General features: G+C 45.0%; 2 protein-coding genes across 4 annotated transcripts; both read right to left on the reverse strand.

Moving 5' to 3' along the window:
- Window positions 1-1,116: 1,116 nt before the first annotated feature.
- LOC106864092 (Fc gamma receptor and transporter) lies at window positions 1,117-6,675 on the reverse strand. Of its 2 annotated transcripts, XM_088171759.1 has the most exons (6): window positions 3,485-6,675; window positions 2,926-3,183; window positions 2,487-2,768; window positions 2,098-2,382; window positions 1,898-1,994; window positions 1,117-1,729 (listed from the first exon to the last, which is right to left on the reverse strand). In XM_088171759.1, exons 1-6 carry the CDS (start codon window positions 3,561-3,563, stop codon window positions 1,669-1,671), a joined length of 1,062 nt encoding a protein of 353 aa, XP_088027885.1. In that variant the 5' UTR covers window positions 3,564-6,675; the 3' UTR covers window positions 1,117-1,668. The 2 variants fall into 2 exon arrangements, with proteins under 2 accessions (XP_088027885.1, XP_014749179.2); XM_014893693.2 differs by having other exon boundaries at window positions 2,926-6,675.
- Window positions 6,676-6,816: 141 nt separating this feature from the next.
- MAJIN (membrane anchored junction protein) lies at window positions 6,817-25,044 on the reverse strand. Of its 2 annotated transcripts, none has more exons than XM_088171762.1 (11): window positions 23,547-25,044; window positions 22,845-22,969; window positions 22,515-22,560; window positions 21,196-21,271; window positions 18,379-18,504; window positions 17,031-17,062; window positions 16,180-16,289; window positions 11,080-11,134; window positions 8,227-8,299; window positions 7,976-8,120; window positions 6,817-7,164 (listed from the first exon to the last, which is right to left on the reverse strand). In XM_088171762.1, exons 2-11 carry the CDS (start codon window positions 22,943-22,945, stop codon window positions 7,119-7,121), a joined length of 810 nt encoding a protein of 269 aa, XP_088027888.1. In that variant the 5' UTR covers window positions 22,946-22,969; window positions 23,547-25,044; the 3' UTR covers window positions 6,817-7,118. The 2 variants fall into 2 exon arrangements, with proteins under 2 accessions (XP_088027888.1, XP_088027886.1); XM_088171760.1 differs by having other exon boundaries at window positions 23,092-25,044.
- Between the last annotated feature and the right edge of the window lie 1,287 nt (window positions 25,045-26,331).

Consider the following 26,331-nt stretch of genomic DNA (forward strand, 5'->3'; position numbering starts at 1 on the left):
AAGTTCTCATGTGGCCATTGGTCCTCAAAGACCCTACAGGTGACATTGGTCCTTGCAATCTCCCCTGAGGTGATGGATGTAACCCCCAAGCCGTGCCTGGGTGAGTTGGGGTGGAGTGGACAGAGATGCAGTGCCTCTGGGTGCTATACTGGGTGGATGGGTGAGCAGCAGCAACTGCTGCACTGGGCTGTGATGACGGGCCTTAAGAACCCTCTAAAAATGCCTGGGTAGGGCTTGTTATTATAAGGTCTCTTAGGGGATGTGAGCAAATACTTGCAGATACCCCCCTGCTACCAGGTGTTTGTGGGTCTGGTAGTGTAGGGCCTCTTGGGAGGTCATTCACATGAACAGCTTTCCTCAACAGGTTTCCTCACTGGCTGCACCTGCTCTCCAGTCTGCCCGGTCCTGTGAGTGCTTCAGGATGTTCCACTTTGCTTGGGAGAGGAATTGCCCCATTTACCCTGTGGGTGCCAAGGCTGCAGGGAGGCATGCCCACAGCTAAGAATTTTATCTGTCTGTCCCAAGTCAGCAGGAGCTGGGAGAGGCTTGGTGTTACTCCTCTTGCAGAGAGGTCTTTGAGCCCTGTGAGCAGATGACTCTGGCTGCTAGGGAAACACAGTCCTCCCCCCAGCAATGTAGTTTCCAGATTCTGGCCAGGGGAGAACAAACACCATTTGATTTGTGGTAGATATGGCCACAAGCCAGCCAGGTTTTCTGGCTTGCATACAGCTGCCAGACTTATCCTGGGAAACTTTGCAGGAAGTTGTCCAGTGAACCCAAACCTTTTGAAGCTACATGTTCAAATTGATTTGGATTATGAACTACATGCCTTCCTGTGTGTGTGAACTCTGCTATCTTTGATGGAACATGGTCTTCTTTTTTCTCCTTTATTAGGAGCCTCGGGGTCACTTTACCCTCCATGTGCACAGTTGCTTATTCCCATGCAATATGTGAGAACACGTTCATATATGCACAGGCACACATGTACGGTTTTTTCCCCCATGCCTTGGTGCTTTCTGCAAGTAGTGCAAATAGTTCAGCAGTGGTTCAGCTTCCATACATGGTTGATCAAAACCTTTTTAAGCCCATTCAACTGCTAAGGAAAGGCACATGATCTTAGTGAAAATATGAATGGTTTATTTTCATTTCATACACATCTACCACTCCCACACCAGAGTTTCCGTGTTACTCAGCACTTTGTAAAGCCATTTCTGGCCAGGTTCTGTTAGTCTGTGTGGAAAAGTTCAGTCTCAGCACAAATATTTCTGGAATATGGTTAATAAAGGCAATTTTTAGGAAAAGAAAGTGACCGTAGAAGGGGACAGCTTTCCACCTTCTGACAGAACTGTTACTGAAGCAAAACCAGGAGAATTTGCCATTGGGCATTGAGATGCCCTAGAGCATCAGTGGGCAGACTGGCCAGTGCCACAAGCTAAGAGATGATCATATGTAACAAGTGAGGAGCTCTTAGACTTGCATTTATGTCTGTTTAGAAAATTCAGGTGACTCAAAAGCTCAGGTTTCTCTTGCCAGGTTTTTCTTGTACATCTCTGAATTGAATTAGTCTTGCAATTGGCAATGCCCAGAACTTTGGTGAAGCAGAAAAAGGTAGTTCTTGTTGCTTTGAAGGCAGTGGGAGGGAATGGGGACTGTTGCCTCCCTTCTGAGCTAAGCTTCTTTGCTCAGGATGGAGTTCCTGGACTCTGATTCCTCCATCTGCTGGTGCTTTCTGAAATGAGAGGGGGACAGCTCGATGCTTCATAGCAGAGATCTTGTAGGAGTGCAGACAGCGTCTGGCAGGGCCAGAGCAAGAGCTTTGCTGCTCAGTGCAGAAATCCCCTGGAAATTTCCTCCCCTCCTCTTTCACTGCCACTCCATGGGGCAGACAGGGACTCACCTTTGTCTCCACACCCAAAGCACTGATATGGCAGCAATGGCCATGGCAGCAAGCAGTCCGGCCATGAGCCCTGTGATCAGCACCACTTCTGAGTTCCCTGGGAAACAAGCAGAAGCTGCCATGAACTTTCTGGGTTTTGCTCCATCTTATGGGGCAGGGTGGCTCAGGACCCCCATCTCATCCCCATGGGTGGCACCTACCCCATGGGATGAGAAGGCTACGTGTGCCCAGGCTGTGGTGGCGCACACGGCAGACATAGCTGTGCCCATCACGGGGGGCCACAGCCAGGACACTGCGGAGCTGGTAGGTGAGGTCAGCGTTGGGCAGGATGGTGCTGGTGTTGAGCGCTGGGCCTGGAGGCACCTCCTGGCCATCCCGCAGCCAGGCCACGCTGATGGGACGGGGGTAGAAACCAGTGACATGGCAAACAAGCAATAGCTGATCTAGGCTGGGGGTGCGGGCGAAGACCGTGGCGACAGGCAGCTCTGGGGAATGAGACCAAAGGGGTGAGGCAAGCCCTGGTGGGGCACAGCTAGGCCCCAGTGTGGGGGGCTTCGAGATAGCTGTTGCAGGGTCAGGGTGATCTCACCTTGTCTCTCCACAGCTGCCCTCCCATAGTGCAGGAACATCTCCATTTCATCGACACAAGTATCATTGAAAATAATTTCCACCAGCTCATTCAAGGCAGTGTAGTTCTGGAGAAATGACTGGACATACCGTGACAACTTGGTGTCCTGGGAGAGGGTCCAGGTGACATTCTCTGTGTCAAAGCTGAGGAAATCCTGACCATTGTAACCTACATAGGCAAAGGCCTGGGAGGTTCTGTTGGGGTACAGCATGCAGCCTGCCATGCACTGAACCACAAAGGGGTCTGCTGGGGCAGAGAGGAGAGGGAGGTTACATGAGGAGCTAGGATTGCCTTCCTGAAGACATGGTCAGTGTCTCCTATACAGTGCCAGCACTATCAGATACTTCCCCACTTCCCAGCTGCTTTTCAGAAAGGGATGTAATGAAGACTGGGCACTCACAAGGAACATCCCTTTGCACGGCCTCTTCGTTGATCAGATGGCTGAACTTCTGCAAATAGACCTTAAGCAGGTTCTCAATGGTGTCCCAGTCAACGTGGGGCAGGGCTGGGCGCACCCAGGGCTGGCAGAAGTGGATGGACCATGTATGTTTATCAAGAGAACCAAGTTCGATGTCTTCCAGCAGGCCCAGTCCCTCTGTGTCCGTAAATGAGGTGTTTTGGAAGGTGGTGGTCTGGAGCAGTCGAAGAGTGAAGGCACCTATATGAGACAAGGGTTGACAGGGAGGAGATGGGACTGGGAGAAGAGGGCTGAGGAAAGTAGGGGAGCTGAGGGGTGGGTCTTTGAGGTTGCAGGGATCCGTGGGACCCCATAAGCCCCTTACAGCCTTTGCAGCCCCAGTTCCCATCCCCTGCACCCAACTGTGGTGGCTGCATCCCTGCTAAGGAGGAGGTATGCAGCCAGCGGACAAGGAGTGAGGGAGCAAGCACCCAAGGTGGGTGGGGAGCAGGAAGCCTCTCCCCTATGGAGTCCCATGAAGGTAGTCAGGGGTCCCACTTACCCTGAAGGTTTGCCCATGTAGCAGAGAGGAGGAGGAGGTAGAGGAGGAGGGAGAGAAGGCAGCAGTGAGAGGACTGCATGGTTCCAGCAGTGAGGCCCAGAGTGTGCAGCAGTGGATGCAGCAGCAGGAAGAATGGACTGTTGAGAGATGTGGCCTCAGATGTCTCCTAAGGCTGGCTCTGCCTGGGTAGCTCTGCTGGTGCTAATGGCCCTGGCAGCCAATGGAGCTGGCACTGAGGTTTAGGGGAGGGCTCTGAGGTTTCCCACTTGGGAGTGAGCTGGAGCATCTTGAGTATGGCTGTGAGTGCTGGGGGAATTTGATTGTGAGCAAGGTCATTCCATTGTGTGCAGGAGTGGTCCCTCTTGGCTGCAGCAGCACCTTTGTAATCAGGGTGATATGGGTTAACTGAGGCCTCTGTTCTACCCCCCTTTCAGATGGACGCGTCACTTGGCCATGAGCTGCATCCATTGCCCTGACAGGAATGTTCCTTACTTGTGCCTGGAATATCTGGCCCTGCATAGAACAGACATTACCACCTGCTCTGTGCTGCCACAGAGCTGTTCACAACAACATGGCTGTTTTTCCCACAGGGCCTCATGCCTGGGCTCTCTATGCCCCCAGGTTGTGCACTGGTCCCATGCCTCTTTGTCACCTCCCAACCATACTTCAACCAGGCTACGCTGATGGGTCACAGTTATATAAGCCAGTGATGTGGCAAACCTGCAGGAGAGCTGGGCCATGACCTTGGAGAGCTCTGAGGGATAAGAAAGTGAAGGAGAAAAGCTGATGATAATATCCCTTGACCCCTCAGCACTGCTGGTCTCATCCTGGGGAAGGGACTTCCCAGAGTTGAGGTGATGACCACTTCCAGCCTGGACCACAACTGTGGGGTTATGGATGGTTGCAGGAATAGCTGGAGGGAGCAGTCCTCCAGGAGCTCTTCTTGGAGTGCAAGAAATGAAGGGACTAGAGCAGCTATAGTGTGGTGGTCCCCAAGGGGAAAGATAGTCTGGAGGCCCTGGAAAGGACTGCTTCCACTGACAATCATCAGAATCCTGGAGAAGCTGGCTGGACAGGATCTTCAAGCTGGGACCTGCACTTTCTCTCCTCCTTTCCTGGGGGTGCCCATGTTGAGGGCAAAGGCAGAGCTGAAGCCACAGCCAAGGGGAAGTCTGAGGTGGGGTGCCCTGATAACAACCAAACACAGCAGGGGCAGAGGTATCCATGTTGGTATGTGACCTCTCCAAGCACAACTGGGACCAGGTATCACCACTCTGTGTCACCATTTTTGGTGTCTCCAGCTGCAGGGACATGAGGGAAGCCTATATAGGGCTGTTGTAGGCTGAGCTCTAGCACCCCATAACACTGAGTCAGACATGGGGACAAAAGGACACCAAACCCCTTCCCTTCCATGGAGCTGTCCCAGAGAGAAGTAGGGATGCTGTGGCAGCCTCGTAGGCCCAGAAATGACACCAACTTCCCCAGCACCATGACACAGGGGATGTCCAGCTATGCCACCACAAGGTCCACATCCCTCCCACTAGTCCTAGACCCAGGGGAGTGTCCTTGGCTGTCAAGATGGCAAAGTGCAGCCATGGGGCAGCCAGGGAGGGAAGAAACAAGGGGGCTTTTGTCTCTGCAGTCCTGCAGAGGTGAGGTGAGGTGATTACTTGTCCCCATGGTCTCCCCTGAGATGACTGCTGGTCACTTCTTGCTGAGCAGCTGAGAGGGCCACTCACATCCTTCTGTCCTGTGCAGGTGCATGTGACAAAACTCAAAAAACATGTGGTTCCAGGCATGTCGAGATGAGGTCCAGTGTACACAATCTGCTTGTATCTACTCATATTTCATTTCTCCTTACTGGTGGAAATAATCACTAGATATGAAATTGCTAAATCCCACAAACTTCACAGGAACAAAGACAAACTCAAAATGAAGTACTCCCCCCTTTCAAGATGGCATCCACCACGGCAACTATGTTTAGTGAGACAAAGGGAAAATAGAGTCAGCCTTTCACCCTACTTATCTCTCCATCAACAAAGGCAGCTGGCACATTCCAGCAGGTGATACTCAGCAAACAGCTAGAACTCATGCACTTTGCCTTCCATGTGGCAGAGAACATCAAGGCAAAGCAAGGCAAGGCAAAGCAGCTGGGCTGGGTGACTTGGTGCCTTCTTGCCTCAGCTGGGCACTGCTGGCAAGCTATGGGCAACTCAGACTGAAGCAAGGCCACTCACTTCTTTCTAGCACAGTACTGCTGACAGGCACTCCTGGAATTTGCCTTGAGCCAGTCCAGTATGCAAGAGAGGGACAAAAGGGAGAGGGAAAAAAGAAAAAACAACAGAAAAGCCCAAAGCAAAGATTCTGCCTTGAGCAAAGACCACAAGGCAAGAGGGGTCTGTCTGAGAGACCCCGACTTTGAAAAGAAACCCCAGCAACCCCTGTCCCTCACGAGTCAACTTCCAGCCGTGGTGCTGTATCTTAAAGAGACAGTATCAAGTTTGAGCACAGATAGATTTGGACTACAATACAACATCTTGGCTTACTCAGGACACATGCTCAGTTGAAGTAGATCAATTTGGCTTCCTTCCTGCCCTTTCCCAGGCTCAGCTTCCCCTCAGACTTCTCTCTTGCTCATTACATCTTCAAGTCACACTCGAATGCCACTAGCCAAGCACAGGGTAACAGGGGCTGTGAACAGTGTGACCTCTTGCTTTGCCTCTGCTCCCCCCTGGCTTTTCTGCAGATTGCAGTCCCTTCAGGGGTAGGAGGGGGTGGCCCTGGCTAGCAGGTGACCCCCCATCCTGCTGCTCACCCACTCCCTCAGGGGGACGGGGGAGAGTCTCACAAAGGCAAATGTGAGAAAACACTCATGAGTCAAGATACAGACAGTTTAACAAGTAAAAGAAACTCTCTCAGGAAATACTTCATCACATCACACTGTGGCCAAGGCTGGCAGGGAACTCTGGAGGCCATTGGCCCAAGCCCTTGCCTAAGCAGAGTTACCTACAGACAACTGCCCAGCTCAGGGGGTGGTTCAAGAATGAAAGATCATTTATAAAGCGTAAGTATGGTGGCAAAAAGCTACCCGAGCGTGGCCTTGGCATGTCTGAAATCTTAAATTCCAACCTCATCCCATTATGTACTGAGTACATAAATAATTACCTAAGTTAGTAGTAGTTAGTAGTGTAGCGGCAGTATCTAATGCAAAGTATTTATCCATAATTTTGACCTTTTCAATGCTGTCCATCTAATACTAGAAACCTCTGCTTCTTCTTGGAGGGAAGAGTATCTTCTGCATGGTAAGTCTGATTTAAAATAACACACAATTCTAAGGTGATGCTTATTTTATTAGAATATACGTAACGTGAAATTCACAATTTATGACACTTAAGGATCAAAATCTAAAAAGTTTCTTGCTCTATTTCAAAACCTCTAAGATGCGAAGAAAAACCCAACATGTTCTAACCCAACATCTTCAGAATGTTACTTTGAAAACATTAGCAAAGTAAAATTTAATTTAAAGCACTTAATAGCTGAGACAAACAATGTGAAAAGCTGAATTACAGAGGAACAGTGCAACCCAATATTCATACTACAAATCTACCTTTTCACAACAATCAGTATTTCCGGGTCAATTTTTTCCACCAAAAAGATGTTGTAGTGGCGAAAAGATGATGCTGGGGAAACAATAACAACAAGAAGAGCACATTAGACTTAAAATACTTCTCTGAAAATAGGGAAAAGGCTAATTTCTGTCCAATAGAAAGATACAATGCCAGTACAAAACAATACAGAGGGAAAATTAAAAAACAGAGGAAACAATGAATAACTTGTGCACTAATAGTCTGGTCTCAGTCATTAAAGGAATGGCACACACTACAATTAACAAGGAGTTTTATTTTTTAAAAAACTAACAAAAAACCAGCAGCTGCCAATATCCAGCTGGTGCTGTGCAGTGATGGACGGCACTCACAGGATCCAGCCTCGGCAGCATGAGAGAACTCCTCTGTGCAGTCAGCCAGTGTCTGCACAGTGACACTGATTTCCATTTAAAATGGTGCCTTTGGGAGTCAGAGTTACAATGTCCAGCTTTGCACAGTAGCCAAATAAAGGTCACATGCACCTTAATGGGGCTGAAGGTCCATCCAGGAAGACCCTTTTAGCTGGAACTTCTCAGCTGAGAAAAGCTACTTTGTATAAGGGTTGTGATGGAGGTTCAGTGACCCTCTCTCATCAGTTTTTCCTGAAAACAGCTCAGAAGAGGAACATTTAGTTGGAATGCTGCCCTTAAGCACAAGATAAAATGACATCCTTTTTTTTTTTTTTTTTTTTTTTTTTTTTTGCCTTGGGATACTTTGGTTTAACCACAGAAAAGATGTCTCCATCCTTCAAAATCATGGAGAATAACCTGAAACTGCCAGAATTAGCCTTTGACATAGGCTTAGACAGAACCAGGACTACCTCTGCTCATCAGTGCAGGATTAGTACCTTCTCCAGAAGTGTGAAAGACCTCTTCCTTCTGACTTCACATTTCCTTTCTTTCCTGTTTGGTCCATTTGCTGCAGCAGCTGCACTGCACCCTCAGCCTGACCAGCTACTCTTTTTTGTTCAAGGGCAAATTCCACAGGTTCCCCTGTAAGAAACAGCAGCAAGAACAAAACCACAACCTCGCTCTCTACACACTCCCTGCATACCCAGAGAAAATGAAACTCAGTGGAATCCAGGAATTCCTTACTCACAGAAACTCAGTTGGTCACAGTCTTTAGTACGAGATGCTGGGCTAAACTCAAGCTCATTTGCCTTGGAGGAATTCTAAAAGAAAAAGGAACCCAAGAACTGTTACATAATGCTATATTCTATTGTACAGAGATTTTTGTTACCTTGCTTCCTAAAAGTATTAAAAAGCAAGGTCTACACTTTTTGTTGTGTGGTTTCATTTGGGTATTTTCTTCTGCTATGATGAGGACTTTCTTCACCAAGGTATTTTTACACCTCCCTTGCTAGGACATAACATAAAGCTGTAATTCATTTAGAAGACTTTAGCATACCAGATAGTGAACTAACAGTAGCTATGGAACACGGAGAGATTTTAAAAACCATGAACAGAAGAGCTGTGGGAAACAACAGCCCCTGGACAGTGCAGGCCCTGGACATTAGCCCTTCTAAGACATAGTCCTGGGACGCAGACTTAACTTGGAAGGGACAAAAATGAAAAGTGTCAGAATCAAGAGGTGGGCCAGGAATACCTATTAGGAAGGTGATCAGCAACACAAGTACCACGAAAAACAAAATAAGCATATAAAAACACAACAAAATCAGCAGGTAAGTTTCTATAAGAGAGTAAATCCTAAAACAGTGACAGGTCCCGATGGTGTTTCCCTTGCACTAATCTCAGAACCATTTAGGCTGGAAAAGCCCTGTAAGATTGAATCCAACTGCTAACCTGGCACTGCCAAGGCCATCACTAAACATGTCCCCAAATGCCACATGTAAGCTCAGGTTAACACAATATTCCAAACCTCTGATGGCCTGAGATCTTGTCAGTTTAGTCTGAGAGCATTAACTTAGTTAGGAAAATTCTCTGGAGTGACAGGGTGAGCATCTCTTTCTTTGACTTTCACTGTGTAAGTGGAAAGACATGCAGGTTTGACCACATTTATCCCGACCAGATGTCACCATCACAGGCCTAGGAGACATCTGGATGACAGCTGAAAATGCAATCCACTGAACAGTCATGTGCCTGTGGCACTTCTTTGCTCCTCATTCCGAATCCAACATCCCAAAGTTAATCCCATATGTACCATGTAGACAAGACTTCCTTCCTGTTTAACAAGACCCTTCCCTCCTTGAGGAGCATTATAAAATACTGGGTGGATTTGAAACCAAAGCCATACGCTGTTGATAAACTGAGAAAGACTCCTTGAAGAATGACCAGAAAATCTCTGATAAAGTACAGGAGCTACTGACATGTTTTTATCCTAAACCTAATCCTTCTTCTCATCCTGAATTAAAAGATAAAAACCAAACAAAACCCAAATGGAAAGCATGCCACAGAAATACCTGGCTTTCATCTTTGAAAAATGCATGTTAGGAAGAGGACTTCTGCCCATGATTTCACATAGAACTTGTGACATCTGATCTGGTGTTCATCAACAGAACAGTTTGTGTCCAGACATCCCACTCAGGGTAACAGTGCCTTGACTAGTGCAATTCTGAGAACAAGTCCTGATGCTTGTTCCAGAGAAGGTTCTTCTCACCTAGTTGGTATTTGCTGAGTTGATTTTTGCATCACAGTTCCAGTTTACCCAGAAGGCGCTCAAGACATGCCCTCCCACATTACTTAACACAAGAGGAACTTACAGTCATCTCTGCCACCTGTCATACTGTTGCTCAGGGTCCAAGCTGCTAACCTGGAGCTCCAGCTTCCAAGGACTCTAATGTCTTGGAAAGTGTACAAACAACGGAGGAATTCTGGAGGCACTGATTAGAGCAAACTGGGGGATAAAAAGCCACCTTTCAGAAGATGACCCTTATCTCACCAATAGAGTGTTTGGAGTACCCAAGGAAAGAAGCCAGAGAGGGCATGTGTAGAGACCTGTCTGCAAAGATAAACAGAGGGGGGAAAAAAGGGATACAATTTTTAGAGACAAATAAACCCGCTTGTTTTAGAGAAGTTATTCTTTACTGAAGGCTCCCAAGGAGTTACTGGGCAGTCTTCTTCCTATTCTGAAAATCCAACAAACTTGTCAAAAAACCCTCTTCTGAAAGAAAGTTTTGGGCTTCCTTTGTTGGAAAACCCAAGAAATGTGTTTGCCTCCTTGGAAAAAACTCTTCCAAAGAGTAAGAGAGGGGGAAAAAAGTCAGGAAGCTGATAGTGTGATAGGGATTTGAATTAAATGGGTATACAGAAAATAGACGAAATGCATTTGGGAGGATGTTCAACAGCCAGGAGTACACAGGCATTAGGGTGCGCCTAAGAGCAGCTCTATCAGAGCAGCCTTGGAGCCTGTGGGCTAGAAGAGAAAGAATCTTCTCCTTCTAACAAGGTTCTCTGGAGAACAGCAGCTTTAGAGAGCAACAGCCAATTCCTCTGCAACAATCTTGTCATGAATCTGCCTTCTGGTACCATAGTGAGAAAAGGCATGGTACTTTTTCAGGAACAGGGTGATGCTTGCATGGCTATAAGCAGAGAGTGGGACACTGGTGGGGAGTGGCACATGGTGCCACTCAGACACAGCAAAGCCAGTGTCAAGATGCCAGCAGCCACTGCTGGCCCTTTGTGGAGTTCTCCATAAAGGACTGTGTGAGATCACAGAGGACTGGAGTCTTAGAGAAAAGGCAGAGCATCCCTCAGGCTCACCTCTCAGAGGCTGAGCTTACCCCTGAGATTGTAGCTTGACAGTCAGGGAAGTTTGTGTCATCTCAAAAAAATATAACTCATCCCTATGCTAAGTTTGGTGAGAGTCAAAAATTATGAGGGTGATGCAGGGAAAAAGGGGATAAATTACCTGCAGGCATTTTTATGCTCGCCATTGTAAGGGTCCAGGACTAAATAGGTGCTGTTGTCTCTTTCTGAATATTCTGTAGCTTACCTTTTCAAATCCATGCTCTGCTTTACTCAGCTGGTGAACACAGTCAGCTCCAGTTCTGAAGATAAGTAAGTAAAAACTGAGTTTACAAAAAGTCACAAAAAGGAAGCAGCTACTCCAAGTACTTCACTAAAAAGCAGAACTTTAGAAGGACTCAACAAGATATATAGCCTTAATCTATATTTGTACTCATGTTTCAAAGTCTTCCTTAAAAATGAAAATATGCACTCATTTTGCTTTTCTACAAGAACAAACAAGCAGTTAAAAAGTGTTACATGAAAAGGGGGATAAGCAGATAGCTGAGAAAGCTTGTAAATCCTACAGGTCACAAGAGCGGGTAGCAAAGAACCACAGAAACATCTTGCAAGACTTGGTCATGGAGCATTAAAATGGCAGAGGAGACTCCATATGGGGAAGTATGAAGGGATGCATGTGCGAAAAACCATTCTGGCTTCACTTGACATGATCAGAATCACTGGAAGTGCCACTTGGAGATTCTGATTTCTCAACACTCAGTAGCACCCCAAGAAAACCCAAATTCCCCAAAAGAATTTAGGACCAGAAGGGCTTGTCCAGAAAGAAGAGAAGAAAAAGAGCTGGTCTTACTACAGCAGACACTCTCCTTCCTGGGGCAGGGAAGATGCTCAGCCTGAATGAGCTCCTCAGTCTCTAACAGTGTAACTGGAAAAAATGACAGAAGGCTTGAAGCTAGTGCTCACCGATTTAATTTTGAATTCAAGCATACACTTAAGAATTACAGATTGTTCTAATCATAAGTGCTGTGGAAAGATACAGGACCTAGACAGAACTCCCAGACTGGATCATGAAATAGGTCCTTTCTGACCTTGTATTTTATTAATCTACAACTTGTGTCTTTGGCTAAAAGAAATAAAAAAGCATTCTGAATCCTGGGCTCATTCTTCCCTCATGTCCAACAGTTGTACTGTGAGTAGAAACAGGCCAGGGGGATGGGGGTAGGATTAAAGGACTACATTTGCATGAACAGGTAAAGAACTGCCTTCAGACTTTGTTAATAGCTCTGCATGAAACACGTTTGGGAATTAGGTAGGATATAAGGCAACGAGGTAGATGATTGGATATTGTCTGTCCATGGGAGGGGAAAGGTGCACATAGACACTTGTGATCACTGATGGATCCAGGACTTGTTTGCTACATACTTGTGAGGATTCAGTACAGGCATAGATTTTCTTATTTTAAAAAAATACACTCTGAAAAGAATGAAGCCTACCATCCTGTAAGTAACACTGGGTCTCTGACAGGTAGTCAAGAATTAAGCCCAAGGTTAGCCAAGAGCCAGCCCTGTACCCTCACTCTGAAGGTGTCCAACAACACTCTGACCTGAACTAGGCAGGGCTTTGCTAAATCACTGCCCTCAAGCAGTGATCTCTCCCCTCTGCTCAAGGCTGCTGAGGCCCCTCTGTCCCAGCCTGAACTGGAAACCCCAGTACATGATTGGGACACATGGGGTTGAACCTAGCAAAGGGCTACAATGCAAACATGATTATGAGATTGGGGAATTTTTTTCTAAGTGAAGAGGCTTTGAGAGATGAGGCTGTTTAGCCTGGAGAAGGCTTGGGTGGGATCTTACCAATGTACACTTAATGGGAGGGAATGAATAACAGAGAGCCAGGTTCTCCTCAACTCTCTTGTCTTCTGGCAGGACAAGGGGCAAAGGACACAGACTACAAAACATTAAATTAAATTTGAACACATGAAAAACCTTTTTGACTAAAACTGTGGTCATACACTGCAGTTGGGCTGTCTGGAAGCAGGCCCAAGATTGATAAGCCTGAGTTAGGGGTGAAATCACTAGCCCAGCTGAGGTGCATGTATACCAATGCATGCAGCATGGGTAACAAACAAGAAGAGCTGGAGGCCATGGTGCAACAGCAGAGCTATGATGTAGTTGCCATCACAGAAACGTGGTGGAACACAGCTGGAGCACTGCACTGGATGGCTACAAGCTCAAGACAGGAAAAGGAGATGAGGTGGAGGAGTGGCACTTTATATTAGGGAGGCTTTTGATGCCATAGGTATTGAAATAAATGATGATGGAGTTGAATGCCTATGGTTTTAATGGGAATTAAAATTAGAATTAAGGGCAAGGCCAACAAGGTTGACATTCTACTGGGAGTCTGTTATCGTCCACCCATCCTGGAAGAAGAGGTGGACAACTTATTCTATAAGCTGCTGGAGAATGTTTCAGGATCACCAGCCCTTGTTTTTGTAGGTGATTTTAATTACCAGACATGTGCTGGGAACTTAATACAGCAGAAAGGGGCCAGTCCAGGAGGTTTTTAGAGTGTGGGAAGCTTCCTTGGGAAGCAGCCCTTAAAAACAAAGGAGTTCAGGAAGGGTGAGCATGCTTCAAAACATAGATCCTGAGGTCACAGGAACAGACTGTCCTATGTGCTGAAAGATGAGCTGATGAGGCAAACGTTCAGCCTGGATGAGCAACAAGGTTTTGAAGGAACTTAGGGATAAAAAGAGGATGTATCATCTTTGGAAGGAGGATCAGATCTCTCAGGAAGCATTTAAGAGGGCTGCTAGGGCATGTAGGAAAAAATTAGGGAGGCCAAAGCTTAGTTCAAACTTAATTTGGCAACTTTTGTAAAGGATAATAAAAAATGTTTTTACAAATATATTAATGGCAAAAGGAAAGGTAAGACCAACCTTTGTTCTCTATTGGATGCAGGAGGGAACCTAGTAACTGCAAATGAGGAGAAGGTGGAAGTGCTTAAAGCCTTCTTTGCCTCAGTCTTTAGTGGGAAGACAGCCTGTCCTCAGGACAACTGTCCTTTTGGGTTGGTAGATGGTGTCAGGGAGCAGAATGGTCCCCCTGTTATCCAGAAAGAGTCAGAGAACTGCTGAGCTGCTTGGATGTTCATAAATCTATGGGACTGGATGGGATCCATCCCAGGGTGATGAGGGAGCTGGCAGATGAGCTTGTGAAGATGCTCTCTCATTTATCATCAGTCCTGGCTCAGAGATGAGGTTCCAGATGACTGGAAGCTGGCCAATGTGACTCCCATTCACAAAAAGGATGGGAAAGAGGATTCTGGTAATTATAGGCCAGTCAGCCTGACCTCAGTACCCAAAGGAATGGTTTATATTGAGTGCCATCAAGCAACACTTACAGGATGGCCAGGGTATCAGACTTAGCCAGCATAGGTTTAGGAGTGGTGGGTCATGTTTGACCAACCTGGTCTCCTTTTATGACCAGGTGACCCACCTGGTGGATACAGGAAGGGCAGTGGATATTGTGTACCTGGACTTGAGCAAAACATTTGACACTGTCTCCCACAGCATTTTCTGGAAAAGCTGGCAGCCCACGGCTTGGACAGGAGCACTCTTTGCTGGGTTAGGAACTGGCTGGATGGCCAGGCCCAGAGAGTGGTGGTGGATTCTGCTGCATCCAGTGGTGGCCAGTCACCAGTGGTGTCCCTCAGGGGTCTATGCTGGGGCCAGTCCTGTTCAATGTTTTTATTTAAGGATGAGGGTATTGAGTCCTTCATTAGTAAATTTGTGGATGACATTAAGCTGGGAGCATGTGTTAATCTGTTGGAAGGCAGGAGGGCTCTGCCGAGAGACCTGGAACCGTTGGATGGATGGGCAGAGTCCAATGGGATAAAGTTTAATATGTCCAAGTGCTGGGTCCTGCATTTTGGCCACAATAACTCCCTGCAACATTATAGGCTGGAGACGGTGTGGCTGAGGCCCAGCCAGAAAGGGACCCGCGGGTACTGGCTGACAGCCAGCTGACCATGAGCCAGCAGTGTGCCCTGGTGGCCAGGAAGGCCAATGGCATCCTGGCCTGGATCAGGAATGGTGTGGCGAGCAGGAGCAGGGAGGTCATTCTTTCCCTGTACGTGGCACTGGTGAGGCTGCACCTCGAGCGCTGTGTCCAGGTCTGGGCCTCTCAGTTTAGGAAGGACATTGAGATGCTTGAGCGTGTCCAGACAAGGGCAACAAGGCTGAGGGGCTTGGAACACAAGTCCTGTGAGGAACAACTGAGGGAGCTGGGGTTGTTCAGCCTGGAGATGAGTAGACTCAGAGGTGACCTTATCCCTCTCTACAACTTCCTGAAAGGTGGTTGTAGTCAGGTAGACGTCGGTCTCTTTCTCCAGGCAGCAACTGACAGAACGAGAGGACACCGAGGGAAATACAGGTTGGATAGTAGGAAAAAGTTTTTCATGGAGAGAACAGTAAAGTACTAGAATGGTCTGCTTGGGGAGGTGATGGAGTCACCATCCCTGGATGTGTTTTAAAAAAGACTGGATGTGGCATTCAGTGACAGGATTTATTTCAGGTGTTAAGGCACGGGTTGGACTAGATGATTTAGAAGGTCTCTTCCAGCTTCGTGATTCTGTGATTCTGCAATTCTGCAAGTGGCTCTCCACAGCTGTGGTGGTTCCACCCTCAGAGTCTACTCAAGACCTCAGGGACTTGCTTTGGGTGACCCTGCTTGAGCAGGAGGGGTTGAACTTGACGATATGAAAGGACCTGTCCAACCTCAACCATTCTGTAAAATCCAGAGATAGAGATCTACCTGGGAATCACCATGAGAATTTTAGCTACCAAAGAAACATATGGTGAACTTGTGTGAGAATACTAATGTGTACACAGATGTGCAATTTCATGTGACTTTAAAGCACTTGGAAAAGAGCAAGTTCCAAGGCCTCAAGCCAAGAGGGCAGTATTCATCAGCTGGCTCAATGGAGCAGGCTGGGAGGCAGGTGAAAAACTGGTTCCAGTTGTTCCCTTGCTCTCCTAGACTCAGGTGGGCAAGCCAGTGCACTGTTCTGTCCAGCTGCTGAGCTATCACCTCACTGTGACTCAAAAGGTGATGTGAACACAAAGGAGTTAAACAGGCAGAGCTCTGGTCAATGGTCTGGGAACTTGGAAAGTACATGACCACTTTTTTCCCAAATATGAGCAATGATGCTTAGATTGTTACCCATGGAAGAAAAGGAAGAAGAAAAATGGGGCAGAGAATTGCACAGAAATGAAACATAAGGAAGGTACTAGAGACGTTAAAAATACTAACATGTGTCCTGGGAGACTCTTTTGGAGTCAACTGACCTGTCCATATATGATTGTGGGCATGAGGCATCATCTCTGACTTCCACTCTTCTCCTTTTCACTGCTTCTTTCATTGCAGTACTTTCTGACATTTCATTTCTTCTCCTGACCTTCAAAACATTGCAAATTTGATATTGGTAACAATTCACTTTGACTTTTCTATTTTAGAAGAAAATTCATAACTAATGTACATTCATATTTTGCAAAAATTGTTCCTGCTTATACACGGAAAACCAGAAAAGGATTCAGGACTAAAACAAGCATTGGGAGGTCAGCCAGAGAATTATGCTCATCAGTTTTAAACAAAGTATTTCTTTCTAGGACATCCTATTTTTTTCATTTTCAGAAGACTGCCAAGGAACATAAGTAGCAGGAATGCAGAGATAAAAAAATTCCTTAGGGGAATTTGGATTTGAATTATTCTTCATTAATTCACTTCAGACACTTACCTATATGGAAAATAAATGTACCCTCAGCTCTCATTACACAAAAATTTCTCAAATAAGCATAACTTTGCTCTTTCTGACACAGTACCTAGGGAGCTACTTAATTACTCAACAATATCAACCTCACAGATTCTTCCAGTGAAGAAAACATTGGACAGCTCACTCAGGCTTGCAGAAAATCCATGGAACTGAAGGCAGCAGCTCTCAGGTCCTGATACAGGACTGCTTTCCAAGCCCAGAAGAACTTCTCTCCCCTTGGATGGTTCTAAGTGAGAATTCCGTGCCACTTTACACTGATTAACTCCTAGTGGTAGGAGAACTCTAGCACTGCCTAAATGCATATGTTCTTCTTCTCAAGAATACTTAGAACTTAAACAACAAAACAAAACCAAATGCACAACTTACAAGCTCATCACTGCCCTTGTTTACTTCTTTACCTGCAACAGAGGTATAAAACTTGGTGAATATTTAGACTGGACTTTCTTTAACCAATTGAAAAGTATGTCTTTGCACTGCAATTCCTATTCCAGGAGCAAGATAAACTACTGTGAAACAGTCTGGACCTTCATATAATACACTAAAATAGAAAATGTTCAAATACAGCTCTTTCTGAACCAGAATTCCTGGCTATGAACACCAGATATCAATGTGGTGGGACAACTGCTTGTCTTAAAGAAGTTAAAGGTGTTTTCAGAAAAGAAGGGCCTGAAGAACAGTTAGCATCTCGCTGTGCTTTGGGTACCAGATGCAAGGACATCTGGAACACAGCCTCTAGAGAATACTGGTCAGCTGTAGGACGTATGGGACTCAACGTATTTCCCTGAAGAAAAATTCCCACCAAGAGTAATTACAGATAAAGTCTGAAACTAATAGTGCCTTACACTGTTTCTAATTTTAGAATAGGAATGCTGTACAACTATCTGGATAGGGCAATTAAATACTGGAGCAGGTGTACAGGGAAGTGAGTGAACTCTCTATGGTTAGAAGTTTTTACATCCAAACATGGGATGTTTGATAGGGAATGCAAATAGGCGAGACTAAGAAATTACTAGCTGGCCATTTTATAAAGACCACGTTATCTGCTAAGTAGTTATTAAAAAAAAAAAAGTAACTTTTTTTAGAGCCTGATAATCAGAACAGGAAATAGTAAGAATACTCAATTTTCACAACAGGGGAGTTTAAATGTAGAGTCCCACGGAAGCCTTAGCTGTGGCCTGAGGCTGTTCAGAGAATTCATAGAAAACCTGGAAAACGAGACACAACTGAGGTGAAAATGTTTGCTAATTATACGAAATACATTATTGCCATGATTACTATCTTTTTTTTTTTTACAAAAATCCATTCTCTCTTTAGGAAAATAGCAACAAAGAGTGTGATGTTCTATGTCAACAAATGTAGTCAAGCACAAAGAAGAAACATGTGTCCCATATACATGTATGTGCTGGCTCCAGCCCAATGACTGACATTAAAAAATGAACGTTGGGAGCCACTGGGCACTGCTTCACTTTAGCTCTATCAGCTAAAGAGTCAGTGGTGGTTGGAGAGACAAAGGAGAATTCAGGGGATTTTACAAAAGCAATACTAGACAATAAAGAACATCCTGTTATGCATTATTTCAAACTCAAGATACAGTCATCCCACATGCAGTTTTGCTCTCTCTGATTCAGATACAGTAGGCGAAGGAAAAGAGAAAAGCAAGACATAGATCATAGATGTTTCTGGAAATTACCCAAACATAATCACAGTGACTTACCACAAGATACGTTTTGCTGAAATGAGTTCAATTCTAGATACAACGTACAAATGTAGGGATAAGGCACAAGATGAACATTCTCATGTTTGAATTTCATCTTTGATACTCGCTCCCATTTACTCAAATCTGAGAAGAATGTTAAGACTTAAAAACGCAACACTAACATTTCAAAGGACATGAGTCCTGACAATGTCTTCTAAAGCTTCAAAAGTCACAGCACACTGCACATGTGCACAAGGGAGCAAATACAATCTGTTACTATGAACTTGTGAAACTGCACCAGTAACACACTACAGAAAACACTTATTCAGGTTTACGTATCCACTCTGCCCCATCAGTCACCTGTATTAATAGTGTTCTGTTCCCTTAACTGTGTTTGCCTTCAGTACTGACATTCTCCCACAAAAAAACATGCCAGGCTCTTCTAAAGCTATGAATAAAACTTCCCCCCGCAATCTTCCTAATTAAATTATTTTAGATTTTTATTTAAAAATTGTAAACTATTTGGATTCATAGATGCAGCATAATTAAATTTACTTCACAGTTCAAAATGGGGGAAAAAAGATAATTGACATGATAACCACTACATTTACAGCTATTCCTTCATGTGAGTGCACTTCTGACATCCAGGAGCTTCTGCCTGGAAGAACAAATGGTGCTGGACTTAAATCTCTTCATTCACCTCTGATATCAGGGAGAAACATGTGAAATGAATACTGTTAGTCCACACTTGCTAGCAGAAACTAACATCCTGGGGACAAAAGACGATGAAACATTTATACAATAAGTTCCCTGAAGGACTGAAATTGCCTGGTTTTTGGCTTGAAGGTTGTGGGAGCTAAGACAGACACTATTGTGGATTTAATTAGCATATGCAGTTTGATAACCAAGATGCCTTGGCAAGAGCAAACAGAACTTTGAAAATTACAAGAAGATTGGATCAAGACTGGTGACAGGAAAGAACATTGAACTAAGTAGAAATGTAAAGTTTATCAGTGTGATGTTTAACCCAAAGAATGCAGTAAAAAATTACTAGCCTTCCTAAAAATGGTATATAAGCATATGTAGCTCACAGTAAATTTGGATTCTGATCACCAGTCAGTAGTCCCCATCTCTCTCTCAATCATCAATAGAAGGATTCATAGCTGGTGATTAACAAAGAGTCACACTACAGAGAGGAGCCCGACACACCAACTGTAAGACAACTCCTCATGCCAGGCTTCTGAGCTCACAGTTCTCTTCCAGGCCCAGTGCTGGCTGAGCATGTGGATGGACTCACAAGTTCTATAAATATAAGTCTGTATACCAAATACTCCTCAACACACAGGCAGAACTGGCTGCACTTTAGAGAAGCAAACCAATAATGTTGGCTGTGTTGGGTGTCTTCTGTATAATGATGCTCTTGGCTACCTTATTGTCTTGATTCTAACAGGAATAAGTTGCTGTCATATGGAGCTGCTTTGGACAGAAAAAGAACGGCCTTGTTCCTGCCTGCTATTAGGAGGTATAATGCAGTCTTCTAATACAGAAGGGGAATGCCTTGGAGGTGTTCATTACTCCTGGGCACTCAGAATCACAGGAGATGATGCCAGATCTTATCCAAATGCTGACACACCTTTAGGACTGTAAAACACTAACATTTAACTGAATTATTTTTCTCTTCAACAAAAGCCTCAGGAGAGTAACTTCTTAACCCATTACAAAACAGCAACTACAAAAGAAATATTAACGGTTACCATCTCTTTTATCAAATTATTGTCAATATAAATTTATAATCTGCAGAATTTGTACCAGACACGAGTAAATTCTGTCCAGTTGCACAAGCCAGAACTAAAAAAATGAAGGCCAGTCTTGGTGCATTCTGATGAAAAATCACCTAGAAAGCGGAGGAGCCTGTAGTACAGCTGCTAGCTAGAACAATCCAATCTCAAATGCATGTCAATATTCAAGTATCAGCTTCTACACAACTATGCTGTGCAATTGTATAGAGCTTTTACAGCACTGTCTGTAGACAACAGGCCAGACTGACAGCAGCTCAATGCCTTTTAGGGGAGATGGAAAAAAATCTGTTGACTGGTCCCACAGGAGTGAGGGGCATGAGCACAGTAAGGTGAATGACACAGTAAGGTGCAGGTGACATTTGCTTCATATTAGGCTTCAAAGATGTTCACTGAAGAGGGGACCAGGATAACTGAATGACAATCCTGCAGGCTTTGTGTGTTCAAAAGCTTGTCTGGACTTGCAATTATCTTAGCTCAACTATTGTTTTGTTCCTTGTAAAGCTCATTCTGTGAGGTGATTTTTGCTTCTCTCAGCCATCTCTGTGGAAATATGAGCACAGACTCACCACTTGCTCCCACCCTCCATCCCAAAAGGCTCATGCTGGTTTAACCTTGAGCGACCTCACAAAAACAGCACTGAGTTTCCCTGCCCATGGGCCTGCATTGCTGGGCCTGTAAGGAGTGCTTTACATTCTACGAACCTTTGGGAACAATGCACTGGCTGCGTTTGCAAGTGCATGAGGTGGACTTCCTGGCACTTCATATACATCTTCATTTGCTTTGGCTAAACCTAATTTGGAATGCAGGGCTGTGTGGATGAAAACACTGCAAAACACTCTCGTCACATCAGTTCTCTGGTGAAGGCAACACCTGAAGTGTTCACAATACCTTCAGCCAATGTCAAACTGCAAAGATCGAAGTAGTACTACTCCAGCTAAAGATCTGCACACTCCTACACATAAATATCGACTTACGCAATCCCCAACAGATACAAGTCATTGAACCTTGTCTTTTATGAGTTGAAAAGAAAGGATACATGGATATACAGTGAAGTGGTCTGTAGAAAATGGATGTAAATCATCAAGATTTCCAAGGATCACTCGGATCACTTCCTGGAGAGGCCAAAAATATAAACAAAGGAAAGATATTAAAAATATAGTCACAATTCCACTGTCAAGTGCACTTTCAAGGCTTGGAAAAAAATTAACCTTACTTGACAGTTTGCATGAATCATGGAAGACCAGGTTCTAGATATTCTGCTTTTCTTCCTCCCCTTCTTCTCTCTGCTCCCTCCCACCATTTTAGAGTGCACTGCACTGACAGACTCACAGAAATTTAGGTGAATGAGTATCTTAATCTTGAAATAACAAAGATGAATGACTATGGAAATAGAGGTGTGCTTTTAAATTTAAGAAGTTTTAAACTTAAGGAATGTCATTTTATTTTTCCAGCAAAACACACATAGCATTTACCTACTCCTCTTTCTCTGAATATTGACCCAAATCAGTTACAAAGGAACTGCAGTTAAGCCCCAACAAACTCCTCCTCTACAAACACAATTTTTTTTCTAGTAATATCTTTCAATGTTTTCAAAAGTGAAAAAAAAATTCTTCCTATCAATTAAAATCAGCACATTTTCTTCAGTAAGGTTTTTAATGCTATTACTGTACTCTGAAGACTTCTAGAAATTAAGTAATAGGAAGGAGCATTTTTAAGCAGGCAGCATATTTGTCTCAATTTCTTAGTAATGGCAGGGGCCTTCTGTCTCAGGAAGAAGATGACAACAATAAAACTCATCAATTGTGACCATCAATTTGTGCTTGGACACAAAGCAATGGCACCATTAAAAGAACGCCCATTGATTCCACAGTTGCAAGAAAAGCATGTACAATTTAGAATTAGATTAGACTCCATCAAGCCAGCTCACCAGCACTGCCACAGCTCCTGAAAAACCAAGAATCAAGCCTGACAGCTTGAAAGTGGTGGTCAGTTTCGAGGTTGAGACTGAAATCCTGGGAAGGAGCTCCTGCAAGAATGACTCTGAAGAAGAATCAGACAGGAACTGGGTTCGACTAGCTCAACAAACAGGAGTTTCCATTTGTCCAAATTTAAGAGTCAGTAGCTTCTCTGGAATATTTCAAACAAAAGCATGACTTCTACACCAAATTTTGCTTGTTCAGGAACATTTTTCGTTTATGCAATTTTTTTTTCCATGCTCAGACTCTCCACGGAAGTTCCCTGTTACTCACACTTGAAATGCTACACTAGACAAAATGCTCTCAGTCCTGTAACAAGCAGATGATTTGTTCAGCCTAACACTCATCTGAGGTCCTATAGACCTGCCTCAGCTCCTACCTCTGACTCCTTGGCAGCACTTTCAGTGACACTGAGACTGGGAGAGCTGTGAAACAAAGAGAGAGTTGGAACCCAGGAAAAAAGCAACTAAGCTGCATTTCATGTAAGAGTTTAAACAGCAACAAAACAATTCTCACTGAGCTGGACAAAATACTTAGCGGGCAGATTAAATCCTAATCTATTATTATTAAGAAACATCTCTTATTCACAAGGATTTTTCCCTGTGAATTTTCTATCCACTTGTGTTTTATGTTTTAAGGTCTTGCATTAACTCACGGACACATGCAGTCAACAAACAGCAGGCTGACTTCCTGGCTTTAACACACATACCTGTTGAAGCTGCCATACCGGAATTTAAATTTGTACACATGCCTGCCAGCATGAAGAAATCTTGTTTCGGGCAATGGGTAGGTGAACGGTTTCAACGACATCTCTCTCTCTCCCTGAACGCCAGACTAGGAAAGCAGAAGAGTCAAAGGCTCATTCCTAAAACCCTTCACCATATCACGTTCTGTCATATGAAAATATTATATGCACTTTCTCTTTCAGGGGACATTTGCAGAGAGAACTCTCCTACCAGTCAGCAAACAGCTGCTCTGAATATCCCTTTCAATAGTGTTTTTGAGTACGATGCGAAGACAGAGCGTCGGTCACCTCGTCTTCAGCTGCGCTGCCCCGCAACTGTCTCTGCCGAGGCCCAGCTTCACTGGCCTCCTGCCCCGGGGCTGGCAACCCCCTCAGCAGGGCCCGGGGGGCCCGCGACCGGCACTGATGCGAGGGAGACCCCAGCTACGGCGGATCCCGGCAACCTCCGGGCGTCCAGCCCGCAAGAACTCGTTGCTCCCCACCCCCAGCGCACGTCCCAGGTGCCGATCGGCTGCCCCCAGGAAGGGGCGGAGAGCCCAAGCCCGCTGGGGCAAGGCCGAGCCCCCTGTGGACGCCGCCAGCGTCTGGCCCGCCAGACGCGAGACGTCGCCTCCTTCCCTGGGGCCGGGGAGGCCTGAAAGGCCTCAGGACAATTGCGGCGCCTACCGTCCACCCTCTGCTCCACGTCCCCCCTCCCGCCACGCCCACTAAGGCCTCGCCTCCGGCCGAGCCGGGCCGGGGACTGCAAACTGAGCGGTGCCGAGCGGTGCCGAGCGGAGCCGAGCGGAGCCGAGCGGAGCCGAGCGGAGCCGAGCGGAGCCGAGCGGCGCCGAGTGGCGCCGAGTGGCGCTCAGCCGATCATAGCCGAACCGAAGCGAATGGAGGCCGAACCAAGGCGAGCCCAGGCGAGCCTAGCCGAACCTAACCGAGGCCAGCCTAATCCCGCAGAGGCCAGCTGAGCCCAGCTGCAGATAGGGAGGGGGGATATGGCCCAGAGCGGGTCCGCAGCTCTACAGCCCCTTTCCCCTGAGGGGTGGCGGGTGCTGGAGTTGGCCGGGGCTGGGCTGCTGAGGCGGCATCTCACATGAGGCAGAGGCGCCATGAGGCACAAGACCTGCCGCGAGAGGGGCAAGGGTCGATACTTAGCCACTACAGCACCTCTTGCTTTTCCCTTTCTGACTCACGCAACTCCGTTTCGACTTCTGTTGCAGCCCCTGTTGTCCTCCCTTTATATAGCTGGAACATTTTATATACTACGTCTGTTTAAGAAAGACTGGAATTGAAAGATCTTTACCCACAGTGCTGATATCCAGGGACTGATACATCATCCCTCACCGCTGAGATGAAGTCCAGTTTCTATAAGTAGCTGCATGATGGTGCCCCTCAGCATTGGTAAAGACATGATGCAGAGAACAATTCAGCAGCTGCTGAACAATTTTGAATTGATTTTCACTGTTGTTTTGTTAAAAAAAAAAAAAAGTAAAATAAACTTTGGAAGTCAGGAAGTAGATTGGTGCATTGCTTTCATGCACAAGCAGTGTGCTTTTGTAACTACGGGAAAATGATGTTCAAGCAAGCAGATAAGGCAGTGGAAAACACGGCTTCATTATTGTGACAATTGATAAAAGATTCGTGTTAATCACAAAAGCATTGGGGTTTGCATAAACCAGAATACTAAGCTCTGAAGTGAAGCATGGACACTAGATAAAGGAAATTATATGATTAAATAATTCTGTTTAAAATCACCTTGTTATGTTATATTATGTTGTATTATGTTACATTACATTATGTTATATTACGTTATGTTTTTCAAATAAGTTGTATCAGCTACCAGCTTGCGAAATCGGACTTCCCAAAAAGCCCTTCCTACCTTTGTCTAATTAATACTGCCTATCCCAAAAACCAGACTCCCAGAACTTCTCTGGTGGTTATCTACAAAGACCAGACCTCCAGAACTTCCCTGGTGGTTATCTACAAGGACCGGATGGTTATCTGTGACTAATTATCACCCAAAGGCTTTGTGAATTTGTGAACAATGAGAACCCACAGTATAAGAAGAGGCTGCAAACCAAGGTTCGGTGGAGCGTGGAGTGGGCGGTGACCCCTCGCGTTCCCCAGCGCGCTGCTTGCTCTTTCTATATCAAATAAAGCAATCTAAAATTTTGCTGAATATCGAGACTTTTGTCTCTCATTTATAACAATTATCAACTCTAACCTTCAGTAACAATGCTGACTCCAGCATTCTGGGGGCATCTCAGCAAGAAGGGCTGTGTCCTGCTCTTCAATAACAAATGGGAAGCTCTAAGTTGGTTCTACAACAGAACACCACCCTCAGGAATGCTACTGCACTACTGCCACATAAAGTGACCTCAAAAGCTGGAATCCAATTTTTTTTTTTTAAATTGTCTTAGAACTACTGCGCTTCCTGATATCGTCTGGTCATACCTGGAAGACTGTATGTATGTCCCCCTCTTAGCCATACTAGAGAAAATGCCGTGGGAGGAAGGCTTGCAGATGTAGTACCCATAGCCACCTTTAATGATATATGCCTGTCTTTCCAACATTTTCATGTCCAAGAAAACCAATACATTTTATGCGCTATGTTCTTGTGCTCAATGTTCCATTGACAGAAATATAAGAGGAAAAAACTAATTCCGTTCCCCTTCTTTGAGAAAATTATCATATGGTTTCTTGCAGCTCTACTCTATAAAACTGAGATATTTCATATGTGCCATGCAAAAGTGTTCAAATTAATGCCTAAGATGTTTAAGCACTTAGGAATTTTATTCCATTTTGTGTTTCAAAACAATTCCAGTAAACAACTTTAAAGATTTTTGGTTTATTTAAAACACACTGTAAACTCTTAAGGTGAGTTTTGGGCATAGGAAGTTGGCTGAGATTGCTTTTTTGTGACAGTGATATGGCAGTGCTCTCTGGTGAGCAATTACAATATCTCTGAGTCCTGGCTGCTTCTGAGGACAATCTGTGCCAAGGCAGGGAAAGGTACTTAGGCACTCTGAATATTTGTGTATGCTCAGAAAAATGTATTAAATCAACTTGAACATAATACTTGAAAAACAGTGAATATTGCCAATATGATAATTTGTGATCATATTTTTAATTTTTTAAAAAATTTTGGTTTTCAGTACTTTTTAGGGGATTATTATGAATATCCTCTAGACAGGTAGTAGCACCTTGTTCTGCCTTGGTAAGAAAACCCTGTGTTTTTCAGTCAGTTTTGCTTTCATGGGCCTACTGTTAGAAAAATAATTTGTTTCTTTTCAATATTTGTCAGACCACCCAAAAATTTTCTTCCTTCTCCTGCTGTTTTAAACCTAGATGTGACTTGTTTGAATGTGTTACCAACAATTTTTCTGGTATATCTTTCCTTTCTGAAGGATTTTTATGGAGGAAAAAAGCCGCTGATGGGGAATGCTTGAAGTTCTACCAG

This window comes from Sturnus vulgaris, chromosome 11 (assembly GCF_052056855.1).
Source record: "Sturnus vulgaris isolate bStuVul1 chromosome 11, bStuVul1.hap1, whole genome shotgun sequence".
NCBI classification, from domain to species: domain Eukaryota; kingdom Metazoa; phylum Chordata; class Aves; order Passeriformes; family Sturnidae; genus Sturnus; species Sturnus vulgaris.

Excerpts from the sequence above, each read along its gene's own strand:
- LOC106864092 (XM_014893693.2), bottom strand. The coding sequence starts at position 3,331 with ATGGGAACTGGGGCTGCAAAGGCTGTAAGGGGCTTATGGGGTCCCACG. Across the intron at positions 2,769-2,925 it reads CGTGCAAAGGGATGTTCCTT|ACCCCTTTGTGGTTCAGTGC; the intron begins GTGAGTGCCCAG and ends CTGCCCCAGCAG. Across the intron at positions 1,730-1,897 it reads CTTTGGGTGTGGAGACAAAG|AAAGCACCAGCAGATGGAGG; the intron begins GTGAGTCCCTGT and ends CTCTCATTTCAG.
- MAJIN (XM_088171762.1), bottom strand. The coding sequence starts at position 22,945 with ATGTCGTTGAAACCGTTCACCTACCCATTGCCCGAAACAAGATTTCTT. Across the intron at positions 16,290-17,030 it reads ACAAGGGCAGTGATGAGCTT|GTCAGGAGAAGAAATGAAAT; the intron begins GTAAGTTGTGCA and ends AATGTTTTGAAG. Across the intron at positions 8,300-11,079 it reads CAGAGCATGGATTTGAAAAG|AATTCCTCCAAGGCAAATGA; the intron begins GTAAGCTACAGA and ends TTTTTCTTTTAG.